The sequence below is a fragment of the Phoxinus phoxinus genome, assembly GCF_949152265.1.
Source record: "Phoxinus phoxinus genome assembly, chromosome: 6".
Lineage (NCBI taxonomy): Eukaryota > Metazoa > Chordata > Actinopteri > Cypriniformes > Leuciscidae > Phoxinus > Phoxinus phoxinus.
Genome location: NC_136881.1, coordinates 17224771 through 17251588, shown reverse-complemented (window position 1 = coordinate 17251588; position 26818 = coordinate 17224771). Strand labels below are relative to the sequence as shown.

Genomic DNA, 26818 nt, shown 5'->3' with positions numbered 1-26818 from the left:
CCTGACTGTGGATTGTCTTCGAGGGAGCTTCACCGAGTGGATGCTGGTGCAGTGCAACTTACCCTTCACTCTCTGCCCTGTTGAAGAAGACCTCACCAGCCCCACTCCAGACCCAGCCAGCTTTCAGCCATGTCCGCTTTGGAAAAGCCACCACTAACTGGCATCAGTGTCCATTGTTGAAGGCATTTTAGTGGAGTTCATCGGCATCGCTGGATAAGCCCAGTTTTATGTCATCGCTAGTTAAGCCCAGTTCCAAGTTGTCTAAGTCATCGCTGGATAAGCCCCTTTCCAGTTCCAAGTTGTCTAAGTCATCGCTGGATAAGCCCCTTTCCAGTTCCAAGTTGTCGCTGGATAAGCCCAGTTCCAAGTCTTCACTGTTTAAGGTCAGTTCCAAGTCGTCTAAGTCATCGCTGGATAAGCCCGGGTCCAAGTCGGCGCTGGTTAAGCCTAGTTCCAAGTCATGTTTGTCATCAAAAACCAAGTCTAAGTCATCGCTGAATAAGCCCAGTCTAATGTTGCCCAAGTCATCACTGGTTAAGCCCAGTTCCAAGTTGTCTAAGTCATCGCTGGATAAGCCCCTTTCCAGTTCCAAGTTGTCGCTGGATAAGCCCAGTTCCAAGTCTTCACTGTTTAAGGTCAGTTCCAAGTCGTCTAAGTCATCGCTGGATAAGCCCGGGTCCAAGTCGCGTGCTGGATAAGCCCAGTTCCAAGTCGGCGCTGGTTAAGCCTAGTTCCAAGTCATGTTTGTCATCAAAAACCAAGTCTAAGTCATCGCTGAATAAGCCCAGTCTAATGTTGCCCAAGTCATCACTGGTTAAGCCCAGTTCCAAGTCTTTGCTGGTTAAGCCCAGTTCCAAGTCATCTAAGTCATCACTGGATAAGCACGGTTCCAAGTCATCATTGGTTAAGCCCAGCTCCCAGTCGCCCCTGGCAAAGCATAGCTCCAAGTCGTCGCTGGCTAAGCCCAGTTCCAAGTCGTCACTGGTTAAGTCCCGTTACATGTCGTCTTTGTCATCAAAGTCAAGTCTAAGTCATTGCTGGATACGTCTAATGTTGTCCAAACCGTCGCTGGTTAAGCCCAGTTCCAAGTCATCTAAATCATTGCTGAATAAGCCCGGTTCCAAGTCATCACTAGCCCCACCATGGTCTGCCATCCCTCAGGCTTCGTAGGGCTCCCTCTTCCCTTTGGCTCCACCTTGGTCTGTCATTGCTCTGGCTCTGCTTCAGACCTCCGGATCTCCATCACCACTCTGGCTCCGCTGGGCTCCTCCTTCACTCCCGTTCCTCCATTGTCCTCACTCCCACCTTGGTCTGCAAACCCACTTCTCCACCTCGGTCACGAGCGCCTTTGTTCCACTATGACCCTCCGGGCCTTCAATGTCGCCTTGGCTCTTCCACTCCACTTCAGTCAGTCAATTTTAGTTGTTTATGCTATTATTATTATTATTATTTTATTTTTAATCCAAATTAGCACAAAAAGAGGGGAAAAAAACAATCGATCATAAGGAGTCTATAATACCACATATCCAGAGTTAACCAGTAAACATTTCATTTAATATTGTGCTGTATCTGTGACATTGCACTCAGATCAGGTCACTGTCCACTGTCAGTCATGGCTCATGTTTTACCCTTTCAATTATTAATTTGATCCATTTGTCCGCTGACAATAAGTCATGACAGCAATCTTTTAATTACTACTCTACCTTGCAATGGTGAAGGCTTAGTATTTCTTGAGAACTGGAATTCCAGTGTTTTGATGTGAAATCCTCTGCACCTAGCACCTGATTTGTGTTCATTAATACAGTATGTTTTCACAGAAAAAAGAAACAGCTACATCATGTGGGCCTTTCCAGGAAAAATATCTCATCTATTATTTTTCCATTTATTTATTTGAACTCCTTTACCCTCTCCTCAGGGCCCGGGCTGAAGACGTGTGGGAGGCCTTTGATAGAGTGTTAGGATGGCCACTGAAGCTTCTACCCTCCCAAGTCCTGTGGTGCGTCAGATCAACAAACAGTTCCTGATTTGCAGTATCTGCCTGGATCGCTACAACAATCCCAAGGTCCTTCCCTGCCTCCACACCTTCTGTGAAAGGTACTTCATTTCTGATATTCCATTATATTGCTTAATTTGGTTATTTTACAGCTATTTGTTTTGTTAGCAAAGCTAAATGTAAATTACATTATTTTTTATTTCCCATTCTTAGTTCTGTAAAGGTAATTTTACTCATTAGAAGGCTTTGTAATACAGAGTACAACTTAAAATGATATTTCACAAAAAAAAAAAATGTATTCTATTATTCACTCACATTCTTGTCGTCCTAAACCAGTAAGCATTTCATACACGTGCCTTTTGACGATCGCAAAAAATGTCCATACGATGAAAGTCAGTGGTCAAAGTCTATGACGTCATCAGCAGAGTATAAATGGGCGTCTGCAAAATACGTAAACACTTTTGTCTAAAGGAGACGTTCAGAGAACCTGATGCATGTTTAATAGATGCTGACAAATTTGTACATGCATAAACAAAAGTGTGAAACACAAAATATTAGTATTGGCCATATTACTAACTCACAGCTGCCATAAATGTTGACCGGACACAGTTCTGTCTAGGATCATAGAGGAGTAATAAAACTGAGAGAGAAAAAGATTTTAGAAATTTTAGGATGTCCCTTCTTCTATACCAGCTTTTTGCATTTAGCAAAAATGATAGAAGCAACTAGTGATGTATATGGTACCGGGGTGCCAATGCATGTATCGAGTATGCGGCACAATTTACAATGAAGCCCTGTATCATGGCTTGTACTTTTTTCAGATAATCACGTGAGTGATGACAAATGAAGCCTCATTTTCTGTTCAATCGATATCCGTGTCAGAATTTGAATCCAAGTCTGAACTGTGAGGAGTGTAGTGTACTTTTAAAGTTTTCTAAGCCATTTGGTTTTGGTGTTTTATTGAATCAGTGATAATTCTTACAAAAGCTTATATAGTTATGTAAATTACATCTGCTTTAAAAACTAGAATGGCCTACTGTATGTCTAATAATATTTCAAATTGATACAATATGCATTATATTTCCTGGCTTTGCGGGTGTTGTAAATTTACAAACCAGCAGATGGTGCTGTTGTCGATACTCAAAGGCTTTAAAGGCTCATTTCCATATCCGTGAAGCAACACAACACAACAGGGAAAGGGAAGGGAAAGGTACACCGCATCAGTGTCGTATACTTCCCTTATATTTCATCTTCATTTATATAGTGCTTTTAACAATGTAGATTGTTTCAAAGCTGCTTTACAGAGATACACGTATCATTTAAGGTAACAGATTGTTTTGGCTTTATAGCGGTTCTTGAATAAAGTTATTTTTCACAGGAAATATGAGTTTTAACCAGGTGTTTGCCATTTCATTATAGAATAGCACTACACATGATACATCTATACAAGGTGCCCACAAGATGCCCAATGATTAGTTTTATCTAAAAAACAATATGAATATGTCTTTCTGGTGAGAGCCAGTTTATTACCACATAGGTTGTCGTTTCAATAACCTGTTCCTATTGCTCCAGGTGTCTGCAGAACTACATTCCCGCCCACAGTCTGACTCTGTCTTGCCCCGTGTGCCGTCAGACCTCCATCCTGCCGGAGAAAGGTGTGGCGGCACTTCAGAGTAATTTCTTCATCACCAACCTGATGGAGGTGCTAAAGAGGAGCCCAGACATTAACCTCAGTGAGGACTGCACAGACGCTATCAATGGAGTGGCCACTGGACAACCACTCTCCTGTCCCAATCATGCAGGAAAAGTAAGACTTACACAGCAGTACAGGATAACTAAATCTCTAGTGTACAGAAGCCTGACTACATGGTATGTTAGAAGTATTTACCTCCTGGAAAGTTGCATTCTGTTCATTTTTGTATGGGAAATTCCTTAAGGTTTTTGCAAAAGGAGTATATGTAAACTTAATGTGAAAAGTTGTCTTTGGCTTGTCACCAGCAGGGATGCTTCTCCCTCTCTTTTCATCAGGTAATGGAGTTCTACTGTCCACCATGCGAGACAGCCATGTGTGAGGAGTGTACAAGCGGCGAACACGCAGAACACGCCACCGTCCCGCTCAAGGATGTTTTAGAACAGCACAAAGCCTCGCTACAGGAGCAGCTGGACGCCGTCAAAAACAGGCATGTAACATACGCTTACCTACACATTGCTACAGAATTTTGAGTTACATTGTTTTCTGTTTAAGTAAAATAAGGCTCATTACGCAGTATGAAGACAAGCAAATGAATACACAGTAACACCTGAAATGTACTGTGAATTTCACCCATTACACCAAATATGTTATCCAGGGAGGCCTGTTTTATTAGATTATATAAAGTACATTATGTGAATGTACACTGCTACTCAGTTTTTTCAAGATTATGATGAATAGAAAATTCAAAAGAACAGCATTTATTTGAAATATAATCTTTTGTAACATTATAAACATCTTTAAAGTCACTTTTAACCAATTTAATGCATCCTTGCTGAATAAAAGTATTAATTTCTTTCCACAAGGAAACATCTTACTGACCCCAAACTTTTGAACGGTAGTGTATAATGTTACGGAAGTTTTTATTTTATTTTATTTTTTTACAGTTTTCATCATTGATGATAATAATACTAAATTATTCTTGATCACCAAATCAGATTAGATTGATTCTGAAGGATCTAAAGAGTATTAATGCTGAAAATTCAGCTTTGAGATCACAGGAATGTTTGACGCACCCACCGCTAGCCTAGCTTAGCACAAAGACTGGATGTAAATGGTTGCAGCTAGCATACTAATCCAAATAAGTGACAAAATAACGCAAACATTTTCCTATTTACATGTTGTGACATGTTGCGGAGTGATAACCGCAGCACCTGAGACGCGCCGTGGTGAGGAGCAGAGAGTTCGTTCAGAGCGAACTCATGCTGCGGTTCGCTCAGGTGCTGCGGTTATCACTCCGCCCAAGTAGCAGTGCTTCGCCTTCAGAGAATATAGTTCCCAATATTTATATGGTTAAAATATGTCTGTGTCTCATGCGACTTTGTTTTTTGTACTGTGACTATACAAATCACAACATGTAAATAGGAAAATGTTTGCGTTATTTTGATCCCTTTATTGGATTAGTATGCTAGCTGCAACCATTTACATCCAGTCTTTGTGCTAAGCTAGGCTAGCGGTGGGTGCGTCAAACAGACTTATAGCACGCACGGAGATGAAAAAGGTATGTGTGGACTTATCTAACTCTGGGGGATAAGTTGAATAGGCTAAAGTCCCAAAAAGAGTGTTCCTTTAACATACACAGTGATGGAAACAAAAAAATAAAAAATAAAAATAGGTTTAACAACTTTACTATAATTCTAAAATGTGGAAAATAATAGTAATACAAAAAACGAGTAGATTTTTCCAAACATTTGACTAGTACCGGTAGTGTATAAAAAATTGTAGTAAAAGTAACATAAAAAGAGATAAAATGAGTAACTTGTTCTTCTTTTCCTTAGACTGCCAGAAATCGACTCTGCGCTGGAGGTTCTGTCTGAGATTTTGCAGCAGCTGAGCAGTCAGAAGAGTTCAATAGAAGGAGTGATTCATGCTACTTTTGAGGAACTTCAGAAGACCCTCAATGTACGGAAGAGTGTTCTGCTGATGGAGCTGGAGGTCAACTACGGACTCAAACAGAAGGCTAGTACACTTATCTAGAGACTATCATTTTATTATATTCATTATTCATTATATGAATATTTATTATATTCATATTATTATAAGTCTATGTTAAAATAGCCTTAAAGGCCTGATACACTCATGGCAGAGTTATTTCCATTCTTCGCTTAGAGGTAAAAAGTTTGAAATACCTGAGCAGCGCTATACTGTTAGCAAACATCCCGATGCGGCGTTTAGATACACAATTTCCTATCAATAACAAAATAAACAACAACAATGACAGCAGTGAGAAAACAGTAGACATCTGGGGCCTCATTTATAAAACTTTGCGTAGGATTTGCGTCTGAAGTGGCGTACGGATGAAACATAGGACGTGCGTACGCACAGAAATATTCGGATTTATAAAACCGTGCGCACGCACGTATCCTACGCAGATTTCCCTTAATAAATCACAATCAATTCTAAATGTAGCGCAGCTTTTGCGGCTTCATGTCACGCCCATAGTTGCCCATAAATAGTCCGTGAAACGCCCACAAGTTAATATTCATTGATTGCGAAATCATGGCAAACACAGAGAGGAAATCAAAAAAATGTAACTTCACTCAATGTGAAGTAGAAGTTATCGTTGGCGAGGTGGAAAAGAGGAGACAAATGTTGTTTGGAGGGCACAGTGTGGGCATACTAATGCCAAAAAGGCACATGAGTGGCAAAAGGTTGCAGACGCCGTAAATGCTGTAGCCTCACAACCTCGGACCGTGGCCGAAATAAAAAAGAAATGGTCGGACAAGATCAGCAATTGTGCGTCATTACGCATTGTGATGGGGCATTTTATTTCCATCCATTTAATTGCATCTGACAAGCTACAGATGTCGGTTATAATCTACGTGGAAATGGAAAGTAGTTCAGTGCAAATGTAATTTCTTGCAGCTTTCTGAATGGGACATTGAGACATACGTCATATTATTTTATCAAAAATAAAACAAACTAAAGGCATATGCATGAATACCACGATTCCGTAGCTGATGAATAAATATTTACTATGAAAACAACTTTCCCCAGTGGACAATTTATCTATCTATCTATCTATCTATCTATCTATCTATCTATCTATCTATCTATCTATCTATCTATCTATCTATCTATCTATCTATCTATCTATCTATCTATCTATCTATCTATCTATCTATCTATCTATCTATCTATCTATCATCTATCTATCTATCTATCTATCTATCTATCTATCTATCTATCTATCTATCTGTCTATCTGTCTATCTATCTGTCTATCTATCTATCTATCTATCTATCTATCTATCTATCTATCTATCTATCTATCTATCTATCTATCTATCTATCTATCTATCTATCTATCTATCTATCTGTCTATCTATCTATCTATCTATCTGTCTATCTATCTGTCTATCTATCTATCTGTCTATCTGTCTATCTAATTGCATCTATATCTGCTCCGCCAGACGGACACATTGACGAGAATATCAGTTTTGTACATTATTTCGTTCTGTTTACCATATTATTTATGAGGATGAATTGCATAACATGCCAATATTATCGCAGAACATATTTCACTTTTCTCTTTGCAAATATGTGTTCATTTGCATTTAATTTTCGTTTGATTTTGTTTGTTTTACACTGCAGATCGATGAACGGGTGTTCGTGTAGGCTGTTAATTGTAAGACTTGCTTTGTGAAGTCTTCATGTTATTTATGAAAGGCAGTATTGCCATTTCTTTTACACAACGGTCTACAGTTTCACACACTTTCACGTGTTTCTTCCATCTGCCGACGGTGTCGCCATTTCTCATTTCACCTGTTTTTTGTGCGTACGCCTGGGTCAGAGCTTGCGTGAAGGACCGCACATTTTCCCGTGAAGTTTGCTTTTTATAAATACCAATTATTGCGTAGAGAGCGGCGTACGCCTTCTTTTGTGCGTACGCAACGTTTATAAATGAGGCCCCTGATCATAGTATTGTAATCGGTATGTTTGCACCAGCTTTACAATTAAGCACTCCAGTGAAGTCATTTCACATTTATTTATATACCACCTCATGCAATAGAGTGCTTTAAAGCAAGCAGCTCTACAGTATTAACCATGAAAAAAAAGAAATGTGTCAATGTCACTTTCAGTTAGAATCACAACTTTAATTTCTAAAGCAGCTCTCTAGTGTGTTCATGTTATACCCGTGTCTGACCTCAACTGAACTGGAGAAGATATCCACGTCAGAGAAAGACAGAGCCACAGATCGCACCTACTGTATCTATTACATAATCGCCATGGACCAATGTCAAATAAAACTAGTGAATTCTGATCGACTATTTTACATGCGTGCCTCCTTTCTTATTCAAAGGGCAGTTCTCATCCCAAATTAGCTGCAGAGTAGACTTTATTCTCTGCGATGTTTATTTGCACACATGCAAAATCGTGTCTCCTCCCATATCAGTCGCACTGTTTTGCTGTGTTGAATGATTAAACAAATTAATAACTCTGTAACACATGCTTCTGTGTGGGTCTGACATCAGTCCTGGCAGCTGGCAGTGCGTCACATGGGAATGATTCATCTGGAAGAACCAGACCAACTACAGAGTCAGCCTTTAAACACAAAGTAAACAAAGTCAGCACAGCTAGTCGCTAGCAGGCACAGATAGTTTGGGGCATTGTAATGGAAGAGGACTGTGATAAACAAGTTGAGGTGAGGTAGGATTCTGAATTTAGTTTTTCTGGAGTTTAGTTTAGTTTTAGGATCAAACTGTGTCAAGTTTTTCCTCATTTGATATTTGTTGTATTTGAAATGACTGGACACTCTGACTGCACAGGGTGGCTTTATCAAAGCATGGATCTGTCACTGTTGAGTACATTTTGTCCTTGTAAAATGCTGACTGATTCATCAGACCTTTTTTCTTTGATAGAATGGCTTTATAAGTACCAGATTCGGTAAATGATTAGCACTTGTACATGTCAGGTATTGATGTTCATTTAGAGGTGACTTTTATGTTTTCCAGAACATGCTTTTAGCACTGATTAACTGCTAGCATTTGTTTGTTTACACAGACAATGGGCTCCACAAGTGAAAATGGTTTGTTTTTTAGTAGTTTAATTGACAACATGTACTTGATCTTACACAGCCTAATTACAAAACCTTATGATCATGTTGTCCAGCGTGATTCGCAAATGTTCCAGAGAGCATCTTGTGCTTTAATGGGAGCAAAAACATCCGGTCTTCTGTTCAAATGAGTTAAGATGATCACACTATTATTGCTTTTGATTGGTGATCTAGAAATAATACAAAATATTTCCTCTTAGTTTATGTCTTTACATTTTCTAAATCTAAATCTTTATAAATCTAAAAACACAGACTTTTGGACCCCACTGTATGCAGTTTATATGTGTATAATCATCTGTTTGTGCTGCTATGTCTGTGTGGTTGCAGATCTCAATATGTATGCCATTGTGAACAAACCTTTCAGGCTCAATTGGATTCAGGAACACTGTGTAGCATTGGGCCATTACATGAGTGTTATTGTACGCCCGAAAACCGATTGGTTCTTTCAAATGCCGCGGCACCAGCCAATCAGAAGTACTTTCAAATCCTTCTGAATCCCTCAAATCGATCGGCACGCTGCGCGATATGAATACTTCTGTTATCCCTCCTCCTCCCCAGCACCACCTGTAGAGATATGCTACTGGGGTTCTACCATTTCTTGCAGCAGCCTTTCCTTTGTTGGTTATTTTTGACTAAGCTGAACAAATGATTGTATTTGCTCAGAAGCAGCAGTGTAGCAGATCTCGTCCGCCAAAATCAAGTCTATGTATATTTAATGCCCATGCCAATAAATGCTGGTTGAAATTCATCCACGCTGAGAGTTGTCATGAATGAAATATAATGTGTGTCTTTGCAGGTGTTGCAAGCTCAGCTGGAGTCGTTGCTGCAGGGCCAGGAGGACATATGCAGCAGCTGCAGTTTCACCGAGCAGGCTCTCAATCACGGCTCGGAAGCTGAGGTCCTATTGGTCAAGAAGCAGATGAGCGAGCGTCTTGACGAGCTTGCCAATCAGGAGCTCCCACTTCGGCCAGAGGAGAACAACCAGCTGGACTTCTTGGTGGAGACCGACGGTCTTCGCAAATCCATCCACAACCTTGGTGCAATAGTAACCACCAATGCTGTAGCCGCAGAAACTGTTGCCACCGGTGAAGGCCTGAGACACTGCATCGTGGGACAGCAGACCTCTGTGACCATAACAACAAAAGACAGAGACGGCGGACTGTGCCGGACAGGAAATGCTCTGCTCAATGCTGATCTTTCTGCCTCTGATGGCACCATAGTGGGGGAAGGTGAAGTCACAGATCATAAAAATGGCACTTACGAGTTTGTATACACGGCCCCGTGTGAGGGCCGCTTAGCGCTCTCGCTGAAGCTCTATGATCAGCATATTAAAGGCAGCCCATTCAGCATACGTGCCAACAAAATGACAGAGATCTCCTTGACTGCAGACGGAGGCAAGAAACGCCTCAAATCTCCAGGAAGCAGCCATGTGAAACAGCGTGCCATCAAGCGCCCTGCCAGCATGTACAGCACCGGCAAACGGAAAGAAAACCCAATTGAAGATGACCTCATGTTCAGAATCGGTATGATGAGCACACATTCATTTTGTCTGAATCCTGTCCTAACAGATTGCATAAGAAATTAAAGGGGTCATGACATGTTTTTTTTATTTTATTATTATGTTCCCTTAGGTGCAATTATAGTATTACTATAGTTTTTTTTTACAAAAAACTTTTAAAATGTAGTGATTTATGACCTTTTCCCACCCTGTTTCTCATCCTCTGATTCAAACAGTCTGTTTTGGGGGTTTTGTCCCTATAAGAGTTCAGTGTTAACGCCCATTGTTATGATTGGCTAACGTCAGTGCCTATGCATCAATTATTAACGCCCCCAGCCAGAACATTTGCGGATTCAGCGTATTTAAAAAGTAGTTTAAAGTTTTAAATACATTACTTACAGTTTGCGTCGTCGTTGTTGAGCCCAGAATAGTCGGCACGGACTTATCTTTGAGCAACAGTTTTCTGGCAAAGCCAGCATCATATTGGGATTTGTTCTCAAAACAGTCATCCTTCAAATGTATAGAACAAACGCTTAAACTAACACTGCCGTGACTGAGACGTCCGCAAAAAATAAAGTGCTTCCATTTTTCCCTGACGACTGGATCTTTCACAGCGTATTCACAGATGTTGTTTGTCCACAGCCAGGAACAGCACATCTGCGTGGCATTGTAATTTCCCTGTACACAGAGTAGACCCACTCGCTGTCCGTCGACTGAACACATGTGAGGCGCTCAGCGCGCGGGCGCGACAATGATACGAAATGAGCGTAGTTGCCTTGCGCTTTAAGCGTAGTTGTCTTGTGCTGGAGCCGGTCATATGCAAACGCTGGTACGTCACTTCGTACCGTGACGTCACTTCTTACCATGGATCCAGAACGAGCGGTATTTAGAGCTTGATTAAATAAATGATTCGTTTATAATGAGGAGGACGTCTTAAGCTATGAAACTTGCAGGACGTTTTAATGGTACAAAGACCTCTTATATACCAAAAGATCAAGGCAAATTTGGTTTCTCATGTCATGACCCCTTTAACACTACTACAGTCAGGTCACTGTAAAAGGGGATTGATTTTAACAGAGAAAACCTGATAGTTTGATGATAATAAGAGGAACAAATGCTTTTATATTTGTAAAAACTATTAGTACAAATATTTGTACTTATTACTTTTCCTGAGAAAAGTATCTATTTGTAGCCTAGTTGACACAAGACCCTTCTCAGTTGTTACTGAGAGTGGGTCTGGGGAAGGTTCATTCACAGCCCATTTCCAAAGGGGTGTCACCAACAGACATCGCTCAAATACCTCTGGGTGCAATTGGATAGACCTAAAACCGATCTTGGATAGACCTAAAACCAATCTTGGATAGACCTAAAACCACGATCGTCATCGCGTAAAGCCCGCCTCAACGTTTGTGATTGGTGCCTCGATTTGGGAAAATTGGAAATGGGCTTGAATGGGCTCTTGGCCAGACGGACTTGCAGAGCAAATCTCACATTTGCCGGAAGTTCGTCAGGGTTTTCCCAGGCTAATCTATTTGTTAAAGGGCAATAGCTTTTAAATTTCCAGGTGTTTTGTGGATCTATGACTTGTGTGTGTACAATATTGGTCGATATTATAAATCTATACGAAAAATATATAAATCTATACACTTAATAAACTATTAAATATCCAATATTGGCAGATGATATAAAAAAGAATCATCAGATTTAAATGAATGTCGACAAAAATACAATAATCCAGCATTTATATTATCCTGGGGGCGCATTACAGAAAGATCCTAACTTTATAATCCTATCTTATCTGTTTGGTAACCATGGCAATTTCAGTTAGGACCTCATTTAGGACAAAAGCTATTACAAAATGACATTTCTTAAGTGCATAATCTTATTTATAATAATTCTTAACTACAGAGAGGAAAATGGTATTACAGAAGCACCCTAACCCCACTGGTGTCCTAATTTCAAAATTATTTGAAAGCCAACTATAAAACATAATAGCCCTGTCTGAGAATGACGTTACATTTTTTAATGATACAAGATGAAGAACAGCGATATTAATGGTGGAAAGACTTTGTGAACACCCAAATGATGTGCTGCACTTTGACAACAAAACACTGACAAATAATTATAGATTCCTATGAAATAAAAGGATTTGGCTTTGCCTTTTCTACCAAGCTTATCAAAACTGTACTTAATGAAAAGCACCACTTATTTTGTTTCTCCATTTTAATCTGTTATTTCGATTATCTGAGTTTTTCCGTTGTACTTCACAGCAGCTGTTTGCGTGTAGTTGGTTGCTTGGTAACAGACCTGAGAGTTGAGTGGTTTAAGATGTCCTAACTACAGATAAGATGAGATTTTGTAAGATAGGATAAGAATCCTAAATCAACATAAAATGTGCTTCTGTAATATAAATATGGGAAAAATCCTAAATTAACTTGTCAGATCTTAATTTAAGACTTAAGATAGAAAGTTTCTGTAATACGCCCCCTGAATGAAAAATGTTTGTTTATCTATCCATCTATCCATCTGTCTATTTTTATTTTATAAAATTTTTGTCCCATAGGAACTAAAGGCAGAAATAAGGGTGAGTTCACCAATCTGCAGGGAGTTGCTGCTTCTTCTGTTGGCAAGGTCCTGATAGCAGACAGTAACAATCAGTGTGTTCAGGTACACAGTTCTACACCTCACCTGTCTAATCACAGTTTACATTCACTCTTTTTTACCATTGTTCTGTGGGTTGCTTAATGCCCTTTTCATTGAAATTAAACAATAAAGAAAACAAGTGCTTAATTTAAGATGTAAATTGTTTCATTTGTAGATATTTTCAAATGATGGACAATTTAAGAGTCGCTTTGGAGTGAGGGGCCGATCACCAGGACAACTTCAGCGCCCAACTGGTGTCGCTGTGCACCCCAATGGTGACATCATCATCGCTGACTATGATAACAAATGGGTCAGCATTTTCTCCAGTGATGGCAAGTTTAAGGTAAAAACTTTTAAGAATTTATGGCAAATAGATTTTTACCAAATACTTGTTAGTATAATAAATATTTGCTATTGGCTTGTTTTTAATACATACACTTAAAGGAGAATTCTTTCAAGTTGAATTTTAACACTTTTTTTCTCTCTTTTGTCCTCTGTCTTTTTTCAGTCTAAAATTGGCTCAGGGAAGCTCATGGGTCCTAAGGGTGTATCGGTTGATAGAAATGGCCACATCATTGTGGTTGACAATAAATCTTGTTGCGTCTTCATTTTCCAGCCCAATGGAAAACTTGTTTCCAAGTTTGGAAACCGAGGCAACAGTGACAAGCAATTTGCAGGTACTTACCTTGCTTACATACTGGCACTTATTCAGCCTTCACATGCTATCCGAATTATTGTAAATAGAAGTGTCCTAGTAAGAAATTGAGCATGAATGGCTTCGCAAAACTAATTTTGATACCCAAGTGTCCGAATTGGGCAGGACATAAATTTAAACATGGCCGAGTAGAGACTGTTAAGTTTCATTTGTTTTTCCCGTAGCATATACAGTATATAACTTTCTTTTGCTTTTACAATTATGTTTATAAATAGCCATTTGATGCACATTGTATGTATTTTACACAGCGAAAACAGCATTTATTTGAAAGAAATCCCAGATTCTAGATAACACAGTGAATGTATACAACAGCGCAGGTAATGTTTATGTGGTTGCAAACAAATTGGATGCTACATTTTATTCAAAATCCGCTATACATTTTAGCTTTAAAAAGATTTTCCTAAGAAATAGGCCAGAATAAACCTGGCATCTTCCATGATTCCTATTATTTCTGACAAAACAGCACTTTAAGGAGATAGTTCACCCAAAAATGAAAATTCTGTCATTAATTACTCACCCTCATGTCATTCATCATCAGAACACAAATGAAGATCTTTTTGATAAAATCTGAGAGCTTTCTGTCCCTACGTTGTCAGTTACTCAACTACCACCTTGACGCTTCAGAAAGTTCATAAAGAGATCGTAAAACTAATCCAGATGAATTGAGCTGAAGAGACTCAGATCACTTCATATGTTGAACACATTTAATTTAGGCTTTTATTCACATTTAAGCATTGATCAGCGAACATAAACAGAAGCTCAACCGAACCTGCTTGACGCGTGAGAACAAACCTCTTGCTCTCGTAACACACGAGAATGAACCTCATTGGTTCTCACACGTCAAGCAAACATGCTTGAGCTTCCGTTGACCACAACTGATGTGTGTGTTGATGAATGTTTATATGTGAATAAAAGCCTAAATTCAATCTGTTCATCATATAAAGCAATCGTGTCTCTTCAGAAAATTTTGGACTAAACCACTCAATTAATTTGGATTAGTTTTACGATCCCTTTATGAACTTTCTGAAGCGTCAAGATGGTAGTTGCGTAGCTGTCAACGGAGGGACAGAAAGCTCTCAGATTTCATCAAAAACATCTTCATTTGTGTTCCAAAGATAAACAAAAGTCTTAGGGGGTTGGAACGACATGAGGATGAGTATGAAAGAATTTTCATTTTTGGGTGAACTGTCCCTTTAATACAACACAGTCATACGACTTCAGAAGAGAAAATTAGAAAAATTCAGATAACTCATGAAGGCGGCATTAATCTGAGCAAGGACCTTGACCTTGTGGTTTCAGCCTTCAGCTCATACAGTATCTAAAACAGTGTTTTCACTAGCTCATTTTTCAACCAAAAGGAAAAGCCACATATCACAAATGTTATGTTGATTGTGTAACCAAGCATTTTTATGGGACACTTAATGACAAAAAAAAAAAGAACAGGAGAGATTTCATCAAAAACAACAGTGAGTGACTATTATTGAGTAGACTAGTGGGATGAGGGCTTTAGTTTACCAAAAGTTGAATGTGCAACTCTTCTTCTTTCACTTTCATAGGTCCCCACTTTGCAGCAGTGAATCAAAATAATGAAATCATTGTGACTGATTTTCATAATCATTCTGTAAAGGTACAAATTTCCTATATTTCATAATAATAGTCATATTCCTAAAATGTGCTGTCTTGTTAGCCACCATTGTGGTTACTTTTTGAAAAACAGTTCACTCATACCTGTTCAAAGTCATTCAAAACCTCAGTCTTTTTAAATATTGATGTGTTAATGCAGATTGTGTCATCAAATTGCAGGTGTTCAGTCCAGAGGGGGAGTTTCTACTGAAGTTCGGGTCGAATGGCGAAGGAAATGGGCAGTTTAATGCACCGACCGGAGTGGCGGTAGATGCCAATGGCAATATTATAGTGGCTGACTGGGGCAACAGCCGGATACAGGTGAGGCTTAGATCAACTTAATATTTCACCAACAGATGTGATTAACCTTAAACGTTTTGTTAGGGCTACCAAAGTAAACACATTAACGTATGAGATTAATTAAATATGTTGAACGGTGTGATGACTAGGGGTGGGTATTGGCAAGGACTTCACGATACGATACGCATCACGATACATGGATCACGATACGATTTCATCACGATACATCACGATACGATAAATATTGCGATATTCCACACAGTTAACTAAAAATGTAAAACCAAAATAAAATACAAGTTACGGTGTGTGCCATCTGAGTAGTCTTACATCAGATCACATTGATAAATCAGCAGAAGAATTGAGTCAAAGCAATATATTACAAAATTTCCTTTCCAATTTATTTTTTTAGCTGCCATAACAAAATAGACTTGAACTTTTAACAATGGACACATTAAAAACGTTAAAATAAAGTGCATTAGATATTTAAAACTAAATTAAAGTGTAGTGCACAGTTACGGTAAGTTAACTCACTGAGGTTATGTGGGGCTGAGCTTGAATTTTAAAAAAAAACATGGAAATAAAGTGCAGATACTCAGGTACTGTCCATGTAAACAATGAAGTGAAATATGCAGCTTTCACTACCGAAATTGAGAGTGTGTGTGCGCTACTGAGTGAGCGTGCGTTTGTGTGTGTGAGTGAATGTGCGTTTGTGTGAGTGAGTGAGCGCGAGAGAGTGCGTGTGTGAGTGAATGTGCGTTTGTGTGAGTGAGTGAGTGAGCGCGAGAGAGTGCGTGTGTGAGTGAGTGAGCGCGAGAGAGTGCGTGTGTGAGTGAGTGAGCGCGAGAGAGTGCGTGTGTGAGTGAGTGAGCGCGAGAGAGTGCGTGTGTGAGTGAATGTGCGTTTGTGTGAGTGAGTGAGCGAGAGAGTTTGTGTGCGCTACTGAGTGAGCGTGCGTTTGTGTGTGTGAGTGAGCGCGAAAATGTGTGTGTGTGCGCGCGCGCTGTTTGTGTGAGTGAGTGAGCGTTAGAGAGTGCGTGTGTGTGAGAGTGTGTGAGCGCTGTTTGTGTGTGTGTGTGTGTGTGTGTGTGTGTGAGTGAGCGCGAGCGAGTATGTGTGCGAGTGAATGTGTGTGTGACTGCACCCACACACCGGACGCGAATAGCGCGTCAGGCGCGAGTGATTTCAATGTTAAGTCAATGCAAAGACGCGTTACACGCGCGCGTAACGCGTCTTTGCATTGACTTAACATTGAAATGACTCGCGCCTGACGCGCTATTCGCGTCCGGTGTGAACGCACCATGAGACGGCACGCGATGACTGACGGAAAGCAACGTGTGTAGTCTGATATGTTTCTTGTCCACGACAAGAACATAAAGCCGCCATACTGCGACATCTAACGTTGCAGGAACGGAGGTTGTAGTTCACCAGGTCACACCCCATTTAAAACGTGATTTAATTTTTTTTTTTTTTTTTTTTTTTAACATCGATTTTTTTGAGCTGGAAATCGATGTTGTGTATCATGAATATAAAAATCGCGATGTATCGCTGTATCGATTTTTTAGCACACCCCTAGTGATGACTGGCAGTACACATATATTTTAGTCATGTCAGGTAAAAAGTAGTAGATTTAACATCTTTCTATAATCCATCTGTGGGACTCTAGGTGTTTGACAGCAGTGGATCCTTCTTGTCCTACATCAACACCTCCGCTGACCCTCTGTACGGCCCGCAAGGACTGGCTCTCACCTCTGATGGCCACGTTGTGGTGGCAGACTCTGGGAACCACTGTTTTAAAGTATACCGTTATCTACAATAGCACTTATTCCTTAAAGCTGCCGCCCTCGTGCCAAATGGGACCCTCATATTGCATTGAAGTTGTCGTTGTAGCCTCGTGACACCCTCACCTTGGAGAGACCAAACTGAAGGAAATGAGATTCTGTACCCTGATCATAGAGGTTTGCAAACCTAAAAACATTGGTTTTGCAATTTAGAGGAATAATTCACCCCAAAATATGTATTTTATTTTTTTAATACCTTATGTTGTTGAAAATCCATATTAATTTTTTTCTCTCCATGGAATATAAAAGGCACATTTTTAAAGAATATATAGGCAATTCTGGTCTGTATTATTAAAAGGGAATTGCAACCATATATTCCAAGCCATACAAAGAGGCTGTGAGGAACAGAACGAAATTTGTTATTCATTGAAAACCATCCCTGCAAATAAATTGCGTAAAAGATGTTGGCATTGATGCATCATTTTCGTAATTGATTTCAGGTTCAGTAAAGAGGATGATACACAATATATGTTCAATTTTAAATTTTTTAATTGTCATTACTTAGTATGCAAATATGCCATGACGCATGAGTTGTATGGACTACTTTTTCAATTGTTTTCCCACTTTCATTATATGAAAGAGATTGTCCACAAAACTTAAAAAAACCTTTTGTGCTCCATGGAAGAATGTCACCATAATTTGTAACAACACGAGGATGAGTAAATGATGACAGAAATGTCATTTTTGATAGAAACTGTCCCTTTAAGAATTAAATAATATAGTTTTAGGTTATGCTGTTCTTCACTTTTGACTCAAAAACTGCTACACATTATGGGAAGCGTTTATGTTTCAACTGTGTGAATCTGAATGTTCTTCTTTTTAACACTCAGCTGATTAAAAAGTGAACTTTTCAAAGTATTGGCATGTATAAGAATGCAAGTAATGCGATTCCAAACTGCTATTACATTTTATTTATCTACACATCAAACAGAAAAAAAAAAAAAACTCTCACTATGGTGGGCCAGTATCACCATTATTGACTCGAGTTATGTTTAAAAGAGATGTCAGGAATATTTATAACTTACACCACAATATATGTGCTTCTCTGATTATGACTCTGTGATGTGCACAACTGTGGTTGGTACAATGTTTGTATAATGCAATTACTGTACATCTCTGTAATCACTTTAACCCATAATATGCAAAAAACAAATCACTTGATATGCTGTTTAGATCACTGCACTGTTTAACTATGCTAATTTATTTATCTTCGTTTTGAATTCGTGCCATTCAGAGAATTGACCAGAAAAAAATCAATGATGTATCATGCGCAATTCACCCGATGCACTTTGTGAATTAGCACCACAAAAAATATGTATAGTGCTAATATTAAAAGGCCCCTGGTTTAACGTTTATCAGAAGACATGCATTAGTTAGTGATGATCATGTGGTTATTTTGTTGTTCATACTCATGCTTAAACTGAAAAAGTGCCCTGTGTTCCTTTCAAATGTACTAATGCCAAACAGATACATGCAGAAAGTAAATGTTCCTTGCCTCACCATATGTCTGTTCTCCTGTAAAGTCCCGTTGTCATAAACATGAAACTAGTGCTGCTTGTTTGCACAAAAATATACACAATATTGCATACATTCCAAAATGTATTTCTTTGCCCTTCCCCCCACAAACCTGTATTTTTGTAGCAATAAAGCTTGAATCCTTGCTCCTTTGCTGTATTCACTTTTGTGGCATAAAACACCAATTATGCTTTTAAATTTGTTTTAGGGAAAGCATATTATATAATCTTACAAATATAAAAATGTTTTTTGTTTGAAATTTCAATTCATTTTTTGCAGTGAGTGGATCTCAGGTTTATTATAATGAATAAAATGGCTAAAGTCACCATTATCTAGATAAAATACATTTCTAAAATCTAAATGCTTTAGAAAAAAATATTTTATTTTGTTCAATGTCCGCAAAATGTGTCAACTATGTAAACTCTACGTTGTCTGATAGCATTTCTTCCTTTCACTATCGTGATCTGTTAGAGTATTTAAACAACTGACAAAAATAAACCTAAAAGTAATTCACAACTGAGTCAAATACAAAACTTTTTTTTTTATTTTGGATGGTCAAACTTGCAAAACATCTAGAAAAATATACAACAAAATGCTGAACCTTACCACAACAACAAACATAAAAGAAAGAAGAATATTCACATTTTCCCCCATTAGAGATAAAAGCACATTCTTTTTTTCCTCATTCAAAAGCACGGTTTCCTCACATTTCCCCACAGTAGCCTGAATCGTTGGAGAGCTGAGAGTTGGAGCTCCGGTTTGAAGAGGAGTTCCATATGTCCAAATTCATGTGTGGTCCAAAAGGATTGAAGCTGGAGTACTGTTTACCCGGGCAGGCGCCGCCTGGTTCACGGCTGAAGGGTGCGACGGGCGAGATGGGCGAGTGGGGCGAGACGGGAGCGGAGCGCTCTGGGTGGAAGTGGTTCTGGTAAGGCTCGATTTGAGGTGTCCAGATAGAGCCAAATAGACTGGACATGGGTGACAGACTTCTAGTTCCTGAAAAGTATGGCTGGAAAAGATAGATGCGGGAAAAATTGTCAGTTTTTGAGCATTGCTTTAAAATTCCATGTTTAACAAAGAATCTACTTCTCAATGAGGACAAACGACACACTTTAACAGGAAACGTGTGTAAAAAGGGTGTTTCTAAGGTGCTCAGAATAAGAATATCCAAACTGTTTTTAAACCGATGCCATTGTAAACCCTTTTTTTCTGTATTTGTTTGCATTTTGTGGGTATTAATAGATAAAATGTTCTGCCTACATTTGTATTTCACACTTAATGTACTAGTTTAAATGTTAACATGGGACTTCATCTCTTACAATTTGCAGCTCAAGAACTGCCTCATAGTGTTGAAAAAAACAACAAAAAAACAGATACATATCGAATCTCAATATTTGAAACATTCAATACTCATTTTCTGCATTTGTAATACAATTGTAATATATTTATATCTATATCTTAAAAAAATAATAATGATTATTTGTATATGATCTCCCTCAGAGCTATCATAATCTCTAAATAATCTCAGACAACAGAGTTTCAGTTGAAAAGAAAATACTTTAGCCGCCTTTCCCACATCGGGCCAAACCGATCTTGTTCCGACCCAGGTGGCACGTATGGTTCCAATCCTGAGTGACGACGTCACTAAACGCATTCTACCAGCACGGTTGGCTAACTAATTCTGGGCTGAGAACGGCTTGCAATCTATGGAGCTAATATTATGACAAAATGATTTGAATTTGAATTGTGTAAATCTGAATTATTTGCAAGTGTAATCTAACAAAATTGAATTTTAGGTGGTAGTTTAAATAGTTCTGAATTTGAATTTTTTTAAACGAATATTGAACATTTGAAATTTAACAAATTGAAATGTTTTTATGGCTGAATTTTATAGACATGTATTTTCAAACAGTAATATTCAGTTTAAAAAAATTCAGATTCAAGTTTTCAAGATGAAGAAATTCTGAACTTCAACTTCAGTTTTCTAAAATTCAATGTCAAAAATTCAGATCTGACAGAAAGTAGGTCACAGGTCATCCACAGGGAAGAGTAGATGATCTCAGAAAAGTCGAACAGAGCATTTTGGCCAGTTGCCACTCTCTGAGGGACATTCTAAAACGCTTACGTGAAAAACGCTTAACGTGGCTCACTGTACGAAGACAGTGATATTAAAGGACCAAACTCAGTACAAATCATATTAATAAACCATACTTTGTATAAAAAATCAGATGAGCCCAGAATACCTACGCAACGCGTTTAATTGTGCGTTAAGCATTTCCTTACCATAGAAAACCGTTATAAGAAAACGCTTAACGTGGCTTACTGTACAAAGACAGTGATATAAGGACCGTACACATCATATTAATAAACCATACTATGTATAAAAAATCAGATGAGCCCAGAATATGAACACAACGCGTTTCATTACGCGTTAAGCATGTTCTAACCATAAAAAAACGTTATAAGAAAACACTTAACGTGGCTTACTTTAACGAAGACAGTGATATTAAAGGACCAAACTCAGTACAAATCATATTAATAAACCACTTTGTATAAAAAATCAGATGAGCCCAGAATATGAACGCACCGCGTTTAATTAAGCATGTTCTAATCATAGAAAACCGTTATAAGAAAACGCTTAACGTGGCTTAATAAACCTTAAATGGTCCTTAATAAACCATAGGCCTACTATGTATAAAAAATCAGGTTTAAGGTTTATTAAGCCACGTTAAGTGTTTTCTTATAACGGTTTTCTATGATTAGAACATGCTTAATTAAACGCATTGCGTTCATATTCTGGGCTCATCTGATTTTTTATACATGGTTTATTATTATGATGCGTAGGCTACTGAGTTTGGTCCTTGTCTTTGTACAGTAAGCCACGTTAAGCGTTTTCTTATCGGTTTTCTATGGTAAGGAAATGCTTAACGCTTTGCGTTCATATTCTGGGCTCATCTGATTTTTTATACATAGTATGGTTTATTAATATGATGTGTACGGTCCTTATATCACTGTCTTTGTACAGTAAGCCACGTTAAGCGTTTTCTTATAACGGTTTTCTATGGTAAGGAAATGCTTAACGCACAATTAAACGCGTTGCGTAGGTATTCTGGGCTCATCTGATTTTTTACACAAAGTATGGTTTATTAATATGATTTGTACTGAGTTTGGTCCTTTAATATCACTGTCTTCGTACAGTGAGCCACGTTAAGCGTTTTTCACGTAAGCGTTTTAGAATGTCCCTCAGAGAGTGGCAACTGGCCAAAATGCTCTGTTCGACTTTTCTGAGATCATCTACTCTTCCCTGTGGATGACCTGTGACCTACTTTCTGTCAGATCTGAATTTTTGAACTTGAATTTTTGACATTGAATTTTAGAAAACTGAATTTGAAGTTCTGAATTTCTTCATCTTGAAAACTTGAATCTGAATTTTTTTAAACTGAATATTACTGTTTGAAAATACATGTCTATAAAATTCAGCCATAAAACATTTCAATTTGTTAAATTTCAAATGTTCAATATTCGTTTAAAAAAATTCAAATTCAGAACTATTTAAACTACCACCTAAAATTCAATTTTGTTAGATTACACTTGCAAATAATTCAGATTTACACAATTCAAATTCAAATCATTTTGTCATAATATTAGCTCCATAGCAATCGTGCTGTGCCAAACCAGGATTTAGTGGAAATATAACAGCAGCCGGAAACCTACACTTCTGTAGCACTTGCACCAAAAGTTAAAGTTTTATTGACATCTATATTCTGAACATTTTTACTGAATAAATAAGCTTTCCATTGATGTATGGTTTGTTAGGATAGGGCACAATTTGGCCGAGATATGACTATTTGATAATCTGGAATCTGAGGGTGCCAAAAAAATCTAAATATTGACAAAATTAATTCGCCATTAAAGTTATCCATTTATGTTGGTGATTTTGCTGCATCCAATCACAAAAATAAATGTTTTATATATTTACAGTAGGAAATTTACAAAATATCTTCATGGATCATGATCTTAACTTAATATCCTAATGATTTTTGGCATAAAAGAAAAATCAATAATTTTGACCCATACAATGTTTTGTTGGCTATTGCCACAAATATACCCGTGCGACTGGTTTTGTGATCCAGGGTCACATTTTATTACTAAAATCATTGACTCTTGTCAACAACATAGAAATCCGAACAATGGCTAAAGCCAGGCTTAAATGTCTTTTTTTATTCTGGAGAGGTATACAATTAGTGCCTATTTAATTAGTTACGACTTCATTTACATATTTAAATATAACATTTCAGAAATGTAATCAATCAACTGGGGAAGTAAGGGAATATCAGTAAAAAAAATAAAAATCCCCTATTCACCTGGGGTTTCCTGCCTCAAATATCGATATTTTTCAAAGTATTGTATCGAAGTTAGAATTTCAGTATTGTGACAACATTACAGCCGAATAAATGTTTTTTTTTTTTAAGTGCTTGACAAGAACGAAAACTTGTGTAAATCTCACCTTGCTCCCCACACAACTGCCAGTGTCCCATGTGGAGTTGATGTCATGGGCTCCATTCTCTCCCCAGACTGGCTGATGGCTGTGGGTCATGGTTTGGCTTTCAGGGCACGAGAATGCATTTTGGTAATTGCCGTTACCTTCACGGACAAAACAAAGAAAATGGTCACTCATTCTTCGGTAACTATGTACTACAGTGAGACATTTCTCATAGTGAGACAAAAAAACAACTCACCTGTTGGCATGTAGTTGGCCTGATCACTATAGGGATACTGACTGGTACACTGGCTGTTCATGTTGTTCCACGGGAAGCTGCATAATATTGACACATACGCATTTGAATTTGTCAGTGGATGGACTCAAATGAAGTGTAAAAAAAAAAAAATTCAAAAGAACTAAAAGCCTGAGACATACCCGTCATATCCGGATGGGGGACTCTGAGGGACAAACGGAAGGGATTCGGTCATGTTGTACCTGAATCCATTGGTCAGGGGAACGGAGGCGGCTGACCATGTCTCTTCAATCACATTAGAGCCAATTACGTCTGTGGAAACCAAAATGCATAATCGAATAAATAAAACGCAAGATCGCACATCCTAACCGTAACGATCCTCTCTGTAAATATAATGTGTGAATGTCCCTCACCGATGTTTTTGTCCACACCTGCAGCTACATCAGCGAAGCTCTGAGGGAGTACAGGGTCAGGACAGACTTCTGGGCTTTGGCACGGCTCCCTGACATATAGATTGTTCATGCTGAGGACAAAAGTGTAAATAGATCGTCAATCACATCTAGACTAATCACTTGAGCTAAAAAATGTTGTCACTCATTTTACCTTTGGGTTTTGTATGTATAGTTCATGTTCAGGTAACATTCCCGATCTTTTGGATATGGGTGGTACTGGATGTTGTCTCCTAAAAAAACAGACCAAACAGCAAGTTTGATTAAAATGTTTTTCATAATAATTTCTCTTCTCCTCACTCACACCATGTCATAATTACTGTAGGCTACACGTCCTCGGAGTGTGAATAGTGTGTTTCTATTACACTATCAATGCGTAAATGAATATGCAGTGGTCAGGTGGTACAAGCAGGAGCTCTCAAAAAAATTCCCAGTTTACATGCTGTAATTACGAGCTCTACGAGGACATGAACACTTCTTATAAGTTGAAATCTCGAAATGATGGTAATTTCAACATGGCGTGAACGCACCTATAGTCCAAAAGAGTGTAGTAAGCGCATGTGTGATCTCTTACTCCTGCAGGGATGTCTGTTGGGGTCTCTTTCTCCCTCTATGCTGCTGGCACTGCTCCAGCTGCCCCAGGATCCTCGGCTGGCTCTTACACTGCCTGATGAACTGCTCGAATCAGAGCCTGACTCCCAATGCAGACGTCGCTCTGGACACTTACGCCTCGGTCTGACTAAACACGTGCCTACGTTTGTGTAAAAATAAACCAATTAACAGAACTGATGTGGAACGTTACACAACACACACACACGTATACATGTGACGTGACATTGAAGACTGGAGTAATGGCTGCAGAATATTCAGCTTTGCATCACAGGAATAAAATATAAAACAGTTCTTTTAAATTGTAATGCTATTTCACAACATTACTATTTTCACTGTATTTTTGATCAAATAAATGCAGCCTTGGTGAGCATAAAAGACTTCTTTCAATTTAATCATTTAAAACCATTTGATGTTGTCTTGAACAACCGTAGTAATATTAGGATGTTCAGGAACACTGGTATGCATGCAGCAGAGACAGAGGAACTGCTGTACATCACTTCCTCACCATTGTGTTTGAGAGGGCTGTCTGGGTTGGTTCCTATTTTAGGTAGTTCAGGTTTCATGTTGCGGGTTCTAGCAGCATTGCGTGGAGGTTCTCTCTCACTCTCTGTCACTATGACAACACTGTTTTCAGGAAGTCTGTTGGGTTGCCAGAATGAAAGAAAAAAAATAAGGTAGGGATGCACAAAATATCGGCAGATATATGTTAATTGTTAATGTTATCATTATCGGCCCGAGAAGAAAATTTGGCGTCATATCCGTCAATCTTAAAATATGGCTTTTGAATTGTATATTGCGGTCAATAATTGATTTAAAATGCTAAAAATCAAATGAATCATGATGCGTTAATGTAGAGTATTTATAATAAAGGAAACATAGTCGGGCATTACGGGCAATGTTCTTTAGTGTAAGGGCTTTGAATAGCTTTGGACTGAATCAAAATCCAGTGAATCATGATTCAAATCAATCCTCTGTCAATTCACACAACTACTTGTAACACAACGTAACTTACAAACTGTGCACTAGAACATCGTGCTTTTCATCGTTTGATCACAGACACGTACCCAGGAATGAGCTCAGCTGCCTTCCTGCGACTCCTGCCTGTGTTTTTCTTCGCTTTGGTGTTGGCGGCAGACACTCCAAGTTCTGCATCTTTCTCCGGTCTCTTCTTCTGACCGCCGCCTCTTTCTATCTTCTGAAGGAGGGGCACAAACAATTCATTTTTCTTAGTGAGGTGAAAAAGAGTGAAAAATGTTCACAGAGGCAGATTTTAACAGGGTAAAAGGAAAGGTGGTGTTCTTATGCTCTATTATGGCTCTTACCTCTTCATCTACATAATCCCTTTTTTCAGCATTGATTTTTCTTTTACACTCCTGATCTTCCATCACTTCATCTGCAGGCTGAGGGACTCTGCCTGCTGTGATGTTTTCAGGTAGTCTAGGAACTGTTTCCATAGGAAACATATCAGCTGGCAAAGCCTTGTCCTCCATGGATTCTCTAAAGTGCTCTTTCTTCTCAGCAGGGAGAAGGGTTTCATCAAATATGTCATTGTTGTTGTTGTTATTACAAACTTCTGGGTCTAACTCATAGGTGTGATCTCGATCTTCATCGGTTGGAGGGCTGCAAAAGTCCGAGGTAGCAGAAACACTAGCAGCTGCAGATGCAGGGCTATTTTTATATCTACTGTAGAGGAAAGACACTTTAGTCTGCTTCTTTGGAGGCTGGGAAGGACCTCCAGAACTTTTCTTGGATGAGGACTGTGAGCGAATCGTCCCATTGGCCACAGCTGGAGATCCCCTCCCCTTGCCTTTGTCAGAGGGCTGGCTTGTGTCAGTGTAGTTCTTACAACTGGCTTTACCTCTACTAAACAAACAAACAAACAAACAAACTATTAGTTAAAAATGGATCCAACTCATACAATCGGCTATAATAAAAAGCTAACTAGAATCAAGCAAAATAAATAAATTGAACTGTGTTATGATCATTGTAACATCACGTCGCTGCTTGTATTTCCAGGTTAAAAAACACACACAAAATAAACAGATAGAAATACAATGTGCAAAAACCACAAACTAAAAAGCAATGCCTTTT

At 38.6% G+C, this 26818-nt stretch overlaps 2 protein-coding genes across 13 annotated transcripts in view; one reads left to right on the top strand and one right to left on the bottom strand.

Annotated features, from left to right (window-relative positions):
- trim2a (tripartite motif containing 2a) overlaps window positions 1-19074 on the top strand; it is a 38308-nt gene extending 19234 nt beyond the window's left edge. For 4 of the 7 annotated variants that reach the window (XM_079615341.1, XM_079615343.1, XM_079615344.1 and 1 more), the window contains 11 exons: window positions 1916-2094; window positions 3566-3800; window positions 4022-4173; window positions 5522-5702; window positions 9595-10321; window positions 12860-12963; window positions 13115-13282; window positions 13448-13616; window positions 15211-15281; window positions 15458-15598; window positions 17241-19074. In XM_079615341.1, coding sequence (XP_079471467.1) covers window positions 1961-2094; window positions 3566-3800; window positions 4022-4173; window positions 5522-5702; window positions 9595-10321; window positions 12860-12963; window positions 13115-13282; window positions 13448-13616; window positions 15211-15281; window positions 15458-15598; window positions 17241-17393 — 2235 coding nt within the window. In that variant the 5' untranslated portion in view covers window positions 1916-1960 and the 3' untranslated portion in view covers window positions 17394-19074. Of the gene's footprint in view, window positions 1-1915; window positions 2095-3212; window positions 3318-3565; window positions 3801-4021; window positions 4174-5521; window positions 5703-9594; window positions 10322-12859; window positions 12964-13114; window positions 13283-13447; window positions 13617-15210; window positions 15282-15457; window positions 15599-17240 lie in introns of those variants that run through there. The other 3 variants (XM_079615345.1, XM_079615346.1, XM_079615347.1) reach the window with 2 other exon arrangements.
- Window positions 19075-19458: 384 nt separating this feature from the next.
- The window catches only part of tmem131l (transmembrane 131 like), a 58480-nt gene continuing 51120 nt past the window's right edge, over window positions 19459-26818 (bottom strand). For 4 of the 6 annotated variants that reach the window (XM_079615326.1, XM_079615328.1, XM_079615327.1 and 1 more), the window contains exons 25-34: window positions 26050-26590; window positions 25792-25922; window positions 25233-25366; window positions 24690-24866; window positions 24270-24348; window positions 24080-24189; window positions 23849-23978; window positions 23670-23746; window positions 23438-23574; window positions 19459-19939 (exon numbers count right to left, since the gene is read on the bottom strand). In XM_079615326.1, the coding sequence (XP_079471452.1) occupies window positions 19634-19939; window positions 23438-23574; window positions 23670-23746; window positions 23849-23978; window positions 24080-24189; window positions 24270-24348; window positions 24690-24866; window positions 25233-25366; window positions 25792-25922; window positions 26050-26590 (1822 nt within the window). In that variant the 3' untranslated portion in view covers window positions 19459-19633. The remainder of the gene's footprint in view (window positions 19940-23437; window positions 23575-23669; window positions 23747-23848; window positions 23979-24079; window positions 24190-24269; window positions 24349-24689; window positions 24867-25232; window positions 25367-25791; window positions 25923-26049; window positions 26591-26818) is intronic. The other 2 variants (XM_079615329.1, XM_079615331.1) reach the window with 1 other exon arrangement.